At 34.6% G+C, this 13,810-nt stretch overlaps 1 protein-coding gene across 1 annotated transcript in view; it reads right to left on the bottom strand.

The window, feature by feature from the left end:
- The window catches only part of SPEF2 (sperm flagellar 2), a 75,276-nt gene that overhangs the window by 22,083 nt on the left and 39,383 nt on the right, over positions 1-13,810 (bottom strand). The window contains 8 exon segments of the mRNA XM_031061142.1: positions 2,194-2,435; positions 3,589-3,727; positions 5,300-5,401; positions 7,402-7,561; positions 8,295-8,401; positions 8,404-8,426; positions 9,330-9,490; positions 12,238-12,375. Of these exon segments, the coding sequence (XP_030917002.1) occupies positions 2,194-2,435; positions 3,589-3,727; positions 5,300-5,401; positions 7,402-7,561; positions 8,295-8,401; positions 8,404-8,426; positions 9,330-9,490; positions 12,238-12,375 (1,072 nt within the window).

Here is a 13,810-nt window from a genome sequence, read left to right as displayed (position 1 = left end):
TACTTCATGTAATCTCCATGATGCTTTAGAAAAGTCTAAATATTTCAATTTTCAGAACAACTTCAGGAAATTTATTATTCACTACTACTTCTATTCTAGTACAAGCAGATTGGTAGGTTTATTCTATTTAGACTTGCCCAATACCCTATCCCCCATGTGCTTTTTTATGTGAATTTCCACTGTGAATGCTGAGATACATGCTGGGGTTGGTAAGAATAAGAAAAAACAAGATGTTTGGCAGCAAATCTAGATCTGTTTAGGGGTTCTCCAAGGCAGGGGCTTGTTTGTTACCTTTTGGTATCTCCTTTAGAGATGCTGTTCAACAATTTCATTGTTGCTGTGCTGGGTGCTTTAGTGTTTTTCCCTCTTTCGTTCAGTGAGAGACTAACTACTGAGATGTGTAATTTCTCTTGACCATTCTATTGAAAAAGGAGAGACAGGAGCCTATGGAAAATTTTCATGATGTTTTAGGAAAGAAAGGAGTCTATAATGAAGTGAAGTGGTCACCTTAGGACACCTAGGATGTGATTTATGCAGTCTTAAAATGTGTAAGAGACTGAGAGGAAGTATTTTAAAGATGACTTGCATAGCTTGTGCTTTCCATCCTAATTCAGCTGTCCAAAAAAGGGAATAGTCACAAACCAGAAGATAAATACATGGGGTATGGGACCTTATTTTAAACAATAATTCTTTCCTATTGTCTCAGAGAACAAGAAACAGCATTCTTTTTCAGTCTCATGACTGCTAAGGCAAAAAATTCCCCTTTTTCAGATAGTCACGCAAGTCATGTTGGGTCATTTTAGGGAATATAATACTATCAAAAGGGAAATACTGTAGAATGATAAAGACTTCAATTGTTTTCTTGCTAATTATTATAAATTTATGAAGGAAATGGTTGTTCTGTCCTAAATATGTCAAGAATATTAAAGTTTGTAATAGACAATTTTTTTTTGTTTTAAGTATCTTAATCATGAATGATCTAAAACCAAAAAAACCCTTTTAAGTGGAAATACCAATTAAACTGGTATCTGTGTTTCACTTATATACCACTGTAAATGATTACAAACACACAGATTTTTAGTTTTGTGTCGTATAATATATGCATTACTATCTGCAGAATAGGTCTCTACAGGAGATTTTGAAATGCTTACACACACATCTACACTCCTACACTAGAGATAAGATGATATGCCTCTCTCTACGGGAAAACTGTAAATATATTTCTCCCTAAAGTGGTTTTATATGCAAAAGGAAATTGGAATTGCTCTATAAATATACATGAAAAGAATTTCCCAATAAAGAATTAAACTCGACTTCATTGTGCCTTTGTGGCTTTATTACACTGGAAGAGTTAGATCTTGAATTGTAAGCACTTGTTTACACATTGTACTTCACAGTCTTAGTGGCAATAATACTAACATTATAATTTTAATATGGAACATTGATAATGAAACACTGCAAATACACGTGTAACTACTTTCCATCTCAGTTTAAAACTGCCTTACCTAAATTACTTTGTAACAAAAATTATTGCAAGTTTTTTTAGGCATCCTAAGCCTTAAGTTCCCATAATTAGGGGGTAGACATGCAAAAAATGCATGTTTAAAGGTAAAAAAAAAATTACATGTCTGAGCTAATGCTTGCAAATCACCCAGACAACAGGCACACATTGATTTGAAGAACTTAATGGTTAATATTTATCATAGACTCTATATAATAGTTCCATGAAAATACTGATAATTTAAAAATTGTGTTTTAAAATAATAACATAAAATATTATAAAGTATAAAATAATATAAAATAATAATAAGCCTGAGTTCACTGAGCTCTCAATTAGTAAAACAATTTAAAACTTGCATATTTAAGTAAAGGAAGCATGATACACACTGTACTGAAAACCTATTACAGAGACACCTGTTAGAGGAATACTAAACAGGTGGTCTTGACAATAAAAACCCCTAGGAAAGCCATTAAAAGCTTTCAACTGGTCTGCTATTTCACATTTTCAATATCCCCTCACGATGACTTTGCTTTTTTATGTAGCAGGATCTTTAACTGTAGTACAATCTTTAACAATATAGATAACTGATGTTATGTGTAGCAGTACAGACAACTGACTAAGCTCCCAATTACTCTAGATTTTAAGTAGATAACCAACAGTCCTTCGGGAATTAAAAGGAAAAAATTTCTTACCTTTAGGTGCCAGCTGTAGAAACTGCTTATGAAGCGTAGTAAGTTGTGAAATAGTTAGAGTACTGCCTCCAGAGGTTTCTGTGCGCTGAAATTCTGGTGGAGGATCAGGGTCAGGAACAGGGTCAGGAACCATTTTTACATCACCATTGATGAAGAAATCTGTTCCTTCTAAAGTCATTTCATATAGGATTTTGCTAGAACTCTCAATATGATGTCGTGCAACCTCTACCAGTTCTTCAACACTGAAAACATAAATGCTGAAACTCATGAGTATAATACACAGTGTTAACAACGTAGCTTTAAATTTTAATATGCTTATGCTTTTAAAGTTTTCCTAAAGTAAGAATTTCAAACTCTCTGTGTGGATTCTGTAACTACCAAAATCATTATGAAGTCTACTCTTCCTGTGGCTGCAAGAAATCTTTTGACTGCAGTCAGAAATTTATACAAAGTCAGGAAGACACAGAAGAGACCTGATGGAAAAACACGAAAGCACTTCCTAGGCTGGCACACTGGAGAGGCACATGATCTCCTCCTTTGAGTGCAATGAGTACAATTTATACAGGAAAAGACATCAGCTGTCCATAATGTCAAACACAGATTTGGCTTGGAGCGTCAGGTCAAAGGATATGATATTCCTTAAATACTGTGTCTTTGTTAGTGCATGTCAGGAGAGCAAATAAAACTGACTGTAAGGAAGAAGCTTTGCCTCTTTGATCTATTGCCTGTTTAAAGCCTTCACATCCTCTATTTATGCCTCTCTTCTTGGTCATGCCCTGACATGGATTAAGCAGGACTGTCCCAGGTCTGATTCAAAAGTTAGTAGAGGCCAGAAATACTTTGTGAAAGGTAAAGTCACTCCTTTGCTTTAGAGAGGAAAAGCTCTTTAATGATACAGACATTGGTCATTCTATGTCAGATAGTCTAATGTGCTGTAGTGATCCTAAGTACATTTTATTTACTAGGACTGAAAAAAAAGTGAGGAGAACTTTTTTTTATGGTCCTTGAAATAATTTTGAGAAATGTAATATGTGGTGATAAGAACAACAGATGGAGTTTTCCAGTGTGTGTAAAAAACAGGAAAGAAGCTACTGAAATGATACAGAGCTTTCTACTGAATGGAATAACTAACTGTCTGCTCAGCAATCTGTTAAACCTGTAGTCAAGAAAAATAGCATAGCATGACAATTACCTTTACAGCTACAAGCAGAACCTTTTAATCAGCCAAGAAATGAGTTACTAGTATTCAGGTTTCTAAGGTAAAACTACATGAAATTACTATTTTCTACATTTTTTTCTAAATTACTTCTGTCTCCAGACACAACTATATTTACTACCTTAATCTAGGTTAAAAAAAAAGACAAAAAAATCCTGTTTAAAATTGATACATGTTACCTTGATTTTTCCTCCAAGAAGTTGGATCCAAGCCACTTTTCCATATCTTTATAAGCCTCTTCTGCTTTAAATTTTAGATCCTCAAGAAATGCTAAAGCTTTTTCTTTTATAAGTTCTAGCCGAGACTTTGCGGCTGCCTCTGTTTAAATGGTAAAATCATAATGAATAATATTTATAAAATGTGAGGAATGTTCTCAGTCTAAGCACCTAAAGTTCAGCATATTTAACTGTTTTTAGCTAAAAGTACCTTAGAGGATACTTGCTGCCTGGCTAGCCACTTTTCTGTAGTACAGTTAAGGCTGATGTAATTGTGGCTTCTGTACATGTTCTTTGAGCAGCTGCTATCAGTATGTTACAGAGGTAAGTGCATGACAATTTTTGTCTCCCTGTATTTTCAGAGGTAGGTACTGCATAGACGACTGATAAAACTGCTCTCTTAACACTAACAGAATGAAAGGTAAGGTACATTGATGCAACAGAGAAATTAAATATTAAATCAATGGTAAAAATTTAGCAACTATACACAACTAGTGCCTTTGCTAGACTCTATGTATCTGCATAAATGAAAACCACAAGTTCCCAAAAGGTAACTGGATAACAAAGCTGCAAGCAAAACTATGATTCTCAAATACCAGTTATGTGCCTGTGGAAATAGGAAATAGAGTTCAACATGTTCAGTCTTCCTTAGATTCTTGGGGTTTTTTTCTTAAATATAGGACGAAAATGTCAAGAAGCAATGTCAAAAAAAAAAACATGCTAATGAATTACTAAAATTCATGTTCATGCAATTAGGATCTTCAATGTTATTACTATTCTTCTCATTACCCCAAGATCTTGGAATTTTTATTCTTGAACTGCTTTTGTATTAAACCATGATCAAAGATGTAGTGTACAAGCATTTGGCCTGACTGGATCTAAAGAAACCTTATGACTTTGTGGTTTGTTCAATAACTGCTGTTTGCCCTCTATTTTTATAATAAAATACTATGCAATAGCCAGATCACCAAAGAGATACCATGTGATGATGGACTTGCCAACTTTTGCCAAATAGAAACAATAAAAGCTGGGTTATGTCTTCCCTTTAATGACAAAACAGTCTTTCTTCTAGTCTAAAACTATCTTTAGAAAAATTCTCAAACCATTTTCAATTTGGGACTTCTTTCTTCAAACATCTCCTTTTGACTGAAATGAACTACTTTGTTTGAAAGTTACTGGGTAAGACAGAAAAAAAGACAGACTGCCTGAACAATGTGTAAGTTTTGGAAGAGTCTGTCCATAAAGCAGTTTGGAAGAACAAACAAAAGCTATGTCCTGCTGCTTGAATCCCATGTTGCTTGAAAGAGGAGGTAATCAGAGAAAAAAAATCAATGAAATATGCAAATGCCAAAAAATTCTTTCTCAGAGCAAAACATTTCAAATACTGAATCCAATTCAATTGAAGTGTGAGGAACAACTTATGCAAAATCTTTTCTCTCAGGATGAATATTTGCTTAGTCATGACAATAAAATTAGATTAAATGAAACAGAAGACAAAAGGAATGAAAATCATATTACAACCTTTAGTATATTTACCACAGAATGACTGATGATTACCACACTAAAAATATTTCCTGATTTCTCCAGACATGACTGACTCTCATTCTTTTTCTTTCTTATCCATCCATTTTGCCTACTGTCACCTACCAATATAAGTAACCAAAGAGTAACATACCCTCCTGTTTCAAGGCACTGAAATATTCTTGCTTTATTTTAACTGCCAGTTCTTCTTTCCTTAATTCTTCTGGGTCTATAGGATCTGGAATGGCTTTTGCTCCTGCAGGAAAACAGACCTCTCAGTCTTTAGATTTGCTTGTATCATGAAAAATTTGTGTATCATGAAAAATTACATTTTCCACTTTACTTGATGTGACCATTTATGAGAATGCAAAGGTGGATACTCAGCTACCAAATGTGATTTACATCTGCAAATCATGCTAAGGTTAACACTGCATATAAATACCCCAGCATATAAAACTGTACTAAAGTTTGTTAAATAACATCCTAAAATGTATTTCTGAATGGAAAATCATGACTGAATAAGTGTGCCTCTCATTTGATCCTAGATGGTTGGAATGTCCTGTTTTACCCTAGTATGTACCTATTTATTGCAACCAGAACATAAATAAAAGTCTTTTGAATAATACTTGTTTCTTCTGGAATAAATTCAAGTTTAACAAACTATAATAAATATGTTATGGTAGTAGTTACCATCAACGAAATGAAAACAATTATGCTATTAAAAAAACAAACAAAAAACCAAAAACAAACCAGAAAGAAAAAGGAGATCTGTTATTTCATGCCCTTTCAAACCTGCACTTCTGCCTTGTTTTGACTTACTTATCTATGAACAGATACAGTAAAGGTATTTTATCATGTTTTTAGAGATTGCATGAAATTCTGTAGCCACACAACTTTTACCATTACTCAACAAAATGAAAGCTTTATCCTAGAAGAAGAGCAGATGGAGATGTTACAGAAAAAATATAATGATATCTGCATGATACATAAGGTCAACACAAAACAAATGGTCTGTTCTAGAAGTGATAAAACTACATGTGGTAAGTTGTATCACTCTGTTACCAGCCCACAGCTCCATCCTAGCGAGTTCTCATGTTACAGGAACACTACATAACACTGTATTTGAAATTAAATCAAAGTCAATACTTAAGTCACAAATTCATCAGTTCATACTTCATCTTATACTAGGAAGAATGCACAGCTTTCTAGCTGCAGTTCTGTTTTTTTTGATTTCAGATAATCTTGTACCAGGTCTGAACAAAAATTTCGTTCCAATAAGCAATCCACAAACTTCAAACTAGCATGCAACAGCTGCTGAGTTTTATCACAAAACTTTTCTAGAAGTCTGAAAATCTGTTACTCTCTTGGCTAAATTGAGATGCTAAACTAAGCCTAAGGCTCACTGTGGCTCACAACCGGCTAAGTATTTGCAAGGCTAAACTTCTGTTCACTCTGTATGGGCAGAAATAACCAGAGAGAGAGAGAGAACTGAGCACAGTGCAAGAGAAACTTCTGTCAAAGAAAAAGAAGTCAACTGCGTTATGCACAATAACTCTGCAATTACAGCTTTCTAATTTGGAGTATACAAATTTCAGGCTACCCTACACCCACAGGGCCTGAACTTCTCTCTTGCTATGTAGAATATCTTAACAAAAGACACAAAAGTTTAGGCTACAGGCCTTGCTTCCTTATGAAGTTATGACATATTGCAGACAAAAGGTAAAGATTACATAAACTACTATCTGCACAAGGAAATACTTGTCAGAAAATGTATAAACAGCCTTGTATGCCACAATTTCTTCCAGCACACTGCCTGCTTTTTCTCTCTTGGAAATAAATTTTGTGTTTTTACCTGGTGGGATAGATTCTTGCCAGGCCTCTGTGCAAAACCTACCACAATAGGAATCTACACATTTTTAGGACTTCAGCTGTCAAGTAGGCATAACTTATTTTACTTCATAAACTAGCTTTAACGGTTCCATTCCAATGCAGAACATGAAGAAAAAAATAATATTTACTTCCCATTTAGAATATTTATTTCTACATATAAAAACTACACACGTTTAAATAAATGCAATTGCCATTCAAATGCCTTTCCCCTCATTTATCACTACCAGCTTTTTATACTGACATCACATTTTAAAAGAGAAATTACATCCAAATTAAATATGTTGGGTTATTCATTTCTGTATTATTCATATATTTACATTTCAGTTATTTCAAGTACTGCTAAAACAAAGCATGCATTTTAGATACCTTTTTTTTTAGGAGGTGATTTGGAAGATGCATTTTTGGCACCTTTGGTATCTTTCCCAGCCGCTTTGCCTGGTTGTTTCTGTGCAGCTTTTGAAGATTTCTGTTTTAGCTGACGTTCATTTTCTTCCTCCATTTCTCTAAACTCTATTTCAGCTGTTACCTTGACACCACAGTCACACATAGTACAGTGCATAGTATCAGCTCTGTGCAACTACTGTTTTAAATAACCTACGCTTGCTGAAAGTACTTGATGAAAAGTAGACACATTAAAAAAACAAAGGAGGTATTTTAGCTAATTGACTAAATTTTGATTATTTATCAAAAATAACATTCTGCAGCAAAAATACAAAACAGAGCCATACTGAGTTTAATTCTTGCAGCCACCGTCTGTGCTTGAGGAAAACATTAGAAAAGCAAGAATCAACAGCACACAAAGCAAGCCTAGAGCTACATGATAAGGGGGCAGAAATTAATTTATTTTAAATGATCAAAGAGAAAATAAAAGTCTAACCTAGAAACCAACCATTTGAAAATCTTATCTAATTTACTTTAAGTTATATAGAAAAAATAATGTAACCATAGGGTCTAAACATGAGAAAGGTTTGAGCAAACACTGCAGCACAGGATTAAACTTAATCCATCTTCTCACACTTCTATTGAGGGATAAGAGAAGAATTTATCATGGAAGAAGATACATAGAGGCAACATTTGAAATATTTCTCAGTAATGGAATGAAAGGCTCTGTTATAAATATGGAGGTGCTGAAAACACACAGTCCAACATTTTCCTCATAGAACTACAAACATATTCAATGGAAATATCAGTGGTGGAGCAAGACATATGAAACTGAGATAAACAGTGCAATGATGATGTGTTAATAAAACATTCCATACCATATCTGATACTGCTGTTACTGCTGTTTGCCATGCATCAATAACAAGATTTTTATCATCCCTGCAAGTGGCCACTTCATTTTCAGAACTATTATCCTTAAGACTCTAAGTTTCAAAGAAACTAGAGGAATCCTCAAAAATAAAATATAAGGAATAATTTAGATACCATTTTATAAAAATTGTCAACATCTACACTGGAGAATATGTTGAAAGAATGGAAATGGTATTTTCAAAATTTGCAGCAGCAAAAAAAAAGGAGGAACTTTCCTTATGACCAAAAGTGATGAGGTGTGCAAACAGCCAGAAAAATGTCCAGTTTAAGTGTAACAGCTAAAAATTAATAACAGATAGATAAAATTACATCAAATTTCATGTGATCTGCTGATGAAGTCCACATTCAGACACATTATTCAGATAATTTCTTAATTCACTCTAATTAAGTTAAAAAATCAGGGGTTATTACTGATGGCATTTTCTATATTGTGAAAGTATCAGGTGGAATCCCTCATCTTCTAATATGGCATTCAGTTTGGTACATCTTTATAGGTTGCTTTGATTTACATCTGTTATTACATAACAGTTAATTTAATTTACATTTACATAAAATTGATAACATATAATTTTATTTTTGGCACAAATTTTAAATCAACTAATGTTCCACAACAATGTTTTACATATGTGAGGATTGTGCTGTAAACTATCAGCAATATAAAGGAAAGAAGGAAACATTTCTATAATAGTAGATTTCCTCCTGAGGCAGCTTTTAAAATGTTTTGCAATTCAGCAATGCATTGGTGAATATGATACAGATAAAAACTACACATGTTTAGTGTGTAGTAAAAAATGAGGGATAAATGTAACCTCTAAAATTATTTGAGATTCATCATTTGACTATAATCCCTGGTTAAAAATTTCTTATTTCTCCATCCTTTGAAATATACACACATCTAATTCTATATACTCCAAAAATCTATCAGTGCATTCTATTTGTTCATTTTATGTGCTCTTTTGTTCCCTTTTATGCTGCATTTCTACCTTCTTGATTCATCTTGATCTTCCTTCTGCTCCCCATTAATAATATCTAACAATGGGATTCTAGTAAAATCTTGAGGGTCTTCTGTTGGGATTTTTCCTTCCATTGCCCTATAATAGTCATGAAGAAGTCTCTTTGTGTCTTGGAAACGATCCAGTTCAACCTGAAGAGGAAAGGACAAAGAGATTGCAATTCAACATACCACAGAACAAATTTTTGTTATCACAAGTTAACAGAAGCAATTCTAAATCTTAAGAGTTTGAGGGAGAGCAAGAAACACAGTCATATTTGTTTTAAAATTTATAATATACTGCATGCATACTTCTACTTACATCTATAATGTATTCACACTGTCATTTCTAGGCAGCAATAAGAATCTTAATTGTTAAAATAGGAAAAGCTATTTACAATAAAAAATGTTCAATGCATTCAACTTAATTACAATATATTATGATGAATATATATATATTTCCCAGTAGCAAGTACACGTGTGCTGACAAATTACATGGATCTTCTTGTTCAGAAGAAAGTAAAGTCTTAAAAGTTTAAAATAAAAAGGGTTATGCGATGGAGAAAATTTTTAAAGTTATACAGTTTTTCTGGACCTAAGTAATCAACAGACTTTGAACACCTAAGTGTTGTGATCTTTTTGTGTGAATCATCTCAGAAGAAATCAAGTAAGATTCAAGAAACATTTAACACCTGTCATGTTTTGATTTATTGATTCAGTATGGTGTTAGTTTCTAACTGACAAAACAGTACTAAATATTCATGGGAAAATGTACAAAACCACATTCACAAAACAAAGGATAAACCTTTGTGGTGTAAACCAGCACTTATCCATAAGTTAAGGAGGAAATATCTTCTAGTATAAGTGTGTGCATAGAAAGGAATGAAATCTGATAAACGGCACTTATACAAATCTATGTGTTTACACAGTTATAGAGCCACCTGGGGAGTATATGTAACCTCTAACAGAAAACCCCACAAATGGAGAGCTCAATGACAAAGAAGCCTATTTTTGGCTGCTTCTAAAAAGAATACTTATTACATAAAGTTATATTTTAATTTTCTATACATTTTTAGTCCTGTAGTTTTAGGATTAAAAATTCATTTATTTGGGGGAATATGTACTAAGTAAAGCAAGAAGTAATGTTTTCTATTAATTTTTTCTTTAAGAAAACAAAAGCTTACATATGGTTAATACGTGTTAGTAATTTTAAACAGTTATTGTGCATGTCCACAAAAGATTCATAGTGAATCTCTGCTGAACTCCATCATACATGCCCACAAAATTCTGTTAGAACTAGGATTGCAAAGATATAACTAGGAGAATAATATAATATTTAAGCTCTGTAGTATAACTTTATCTCCTTTATGCATATAGTTCAAGATGGATTTTTTTAAATATTCAGGACTATAAATATCCTAGTTACAGGACCAATGAAGTTCAGATAGTCAGCAGTTATTTGCTATTTTGACATCTCTTTTGTCAGTGGCCCAAAGTCTTTATTTAGGGCATTATGTAGACTCTTTGAAAACAAAGTTAACAATTTCCTTGCTATAGCACTGACTATTTCACAAACTTTTCTTGAGTTACCACAACACTCACATGAGATAAGAGAGTGGATCCCTTTTTTATTAAACATATAAAAATAGCAGAGAGAATTAAAGGGTTGAAACCCCACCCTAAACTGCTTAAGCCTGGCTTTTTCAGCTAAATTAGCATCTCAAGGCAGGTGTTTAAAACACTGTTTGTTGTATTGCACTAGATAGTTCATTTAGTTGGTTGGTTTTCACTGGATGATGGGAATTTTGTACTGAGTATGGTATGTCATGTAGATTATTCCCCTTCCCTATCACACGGTTCCTCCCCAAACACACCTGGCGGCTGGCCCCATGGGTACTGCTCCCCTTGCCCCTCCCCAGTGGCATCCCATTGGCCACGGTCCTTTTTCCCCGCCCCCTTCCCTGGGTATAAAACTGCCCTGCAAGGAGGCTGCGTCCTCTCTCCTGCCCGGGTGGTCCGCATCACAGGAGTGTCCTGTCTCAAGCCAATAAACAGGATACGTGCACCCACGTGGGGAACAACGCTTCTCTGTCTTTCATCCTACATCTATGCAAGTCCGTGGTGGGCTTGGGTTCGAGCTGGCCGGATTTGGACCCATATAAAGCCCAGAGAACCAATGGATTATTGCAACTGTTTTCATTGTCTTTAAATTTGCCAAAAATTCCACAGAATGGTCACCTCAGTTTGCACAAAAGCCTGTCTAGCCAGTCTAGTCAAGAATACTCCAATCCAGTTCTAAACTAATTTTATGCACCTAGAACAGCAGTAACAGGGAAATCTTTACTGCAGGACTGAAGTGACTCTTGAAAACTTTGAAGTTACATATCTCAAAGCTTGGTCATATTTGAAAAACAGCAGCAAATGACATCTCAATCTCAAAACATAACTTGATTCTTTAGGGATTCTTTTTGTTGATCAGCAGATAAAATTTCAAGCCACATCAGTGACATAAAATTGAGACATGGGAAATATTATAACATGAAGCTGTGAATAATATAATTCATAAATTAAAAGCAAATGTCAATATGATCACAGAAAGATAAAGAGCTGTATCATTTATGTCACAAAACTCAGGATGATTCATTGGAGTTCAAAAAATGCAAAAAATAGCAATACATAAGAGAAATTGAAAGTTTTGGGGGTTGAACAACAATAGTATTTTTATTAATCTTTCCTGCATTCCAAAGTTAAAGGTATGGAATATCATCTTTTTTTTGTCTCTTAACTTTGTCTATAAATTCAGAAAACACATGAATATTTGCTTAAGTAATTTTTAATCTTTCACATATTTTGAGCCAACCACAGGAAATTTTTCTCAGGCTTACTGTAGCAGTCCATACCTGCATAAGTGTAAAGAAATGGTTCATTGCAATCCCCCTACGATCTGGTAACCACCCTTCATTCATGATACCAGTACGTTCCAGCTCTGCTTCTTCCCTTCTGATGTCACAGATATCCCAGAGAAGATCTCTTAGGTCCTAAAACAGAAAATCAAGTATGGTAACTAATTATGAAAGAAAACTTAATTTTTTAAATTTTTTTTTTAATTTTTTTTTTTTGCCTGGGTATAAGGCAACTTTTTATCTGGGGCTTTTTCTTTATTGTTATAAATATCAACACCTGGTCAGACCACATGCCTACAGAGGGCTGACAGAAAATTTCTTTACAAGAGTGCCAGAGAGAAGAACACAAACATATGAGTTCAATGTGCAGGCAGCCTTGCTTTGCTCAGGCAGAGATAATCTACCTAAGCTAGACAAATATGACACTATGAATAGCTAAGCTCCCAACTGCACCAACAACTTTACACTTGATTGGTTTGCTAATTAATATCCTAAGAATAGTACTCTCAGGGGATGGGCAATATGAAAAATACTGAGAAAATTGTGTCAGATTTCAAGTGATTTGAACTTGAGTCTCTTCCACACCAGTTTTCTCTAATGTTCATTTAATTAAGGGCTCTTCAGCTAGTGACTATGTCAAATAGCACTATGGGGGCTCACTTACAGCACTGAGGGCCTACTAAGCATAAAACATTATGCAACTCATTTGTTCTCTATTGCCGTCTCTGCATGGATTTAGTGTGACAGCCCACTATTTTTAAGAGGTTATGGGAGAAAGGTGCTGTTAAATACAGTGCCAAGGTAGGACAAGATGAGATGTCTCCAGCTCCAGGCATTTCTACACTACCTGACCTGGGACAGAAGAAAAGGAGAGGAGCTTAGGCTTCTGATGAAGTGATTCCATATTCACCAGGTCTTGGTTGCAACCTATTATGTCAGATTCTGTATCTCTCCCCCTGTCTGAATTCTTCACTTGTCTTCAGACAGGGGGAGATAAATCCACTTGTCCTCTGTGGTACAAAAGCCACAAGGAAGTCCCTGGGCAACCTAACATATCAATGATGGCTAGAAGGTAGTCAAGGTCAAGGTGCAGGCAATCAGATATTCATGGCTGTTCACACTGTAGAATATGCACATAAGAATATGCTGCTGGATGAAAAATATTTAAGTCTATCATATATCTGTCGGCAGCGGTGAGTTGCCCTTGGCTGGGTGCCAGCTGTTGACCAAACTGCTTTATCACTCTTCCTCACAGGAAAGGGGGAGAAAATATGATGGAAAAATTCATGCATCAAGGTAATGATGAGGAGATCACTCACCTATCACCATCATATGCAAAACAGACTTGATTTGGGGCAATTAATTTAATTTAATGCCAATTAATAACAAAGCAGAATAATGGGAAATAAAACAAACCGAAAACCACCTTTTCTCCATCCATTCTTCTTCCCAGGCTTAATTTCACTCCTGACTTTTCTCCTTCTTAAATGACACAGGGAAATGGGGAATGAATAATTAGGGTGAGTTCATGATACATTTTTATCTGCCACTCCTTTCCCTCACACTCTTT

This window comes from Geospiza fortis, unplaced genomic scaffold (genome assembly GCF_000277835.1).
Source record: "Geospiza fortis unplaced genomic scaffold, GeoFor_1.0 scaffold163, whole genome shotgun sequence".
Classification (NCBI taxonomy): domain Eukaryota; kingdom Metazoa; phylum Chordata; class Aves; order Passeriformes; family Thraupidae; genus Geospiza; species Geospiza fortis.
This window is presented reverse-complemented; position numbering and strand designations above follow the sequence as displayed.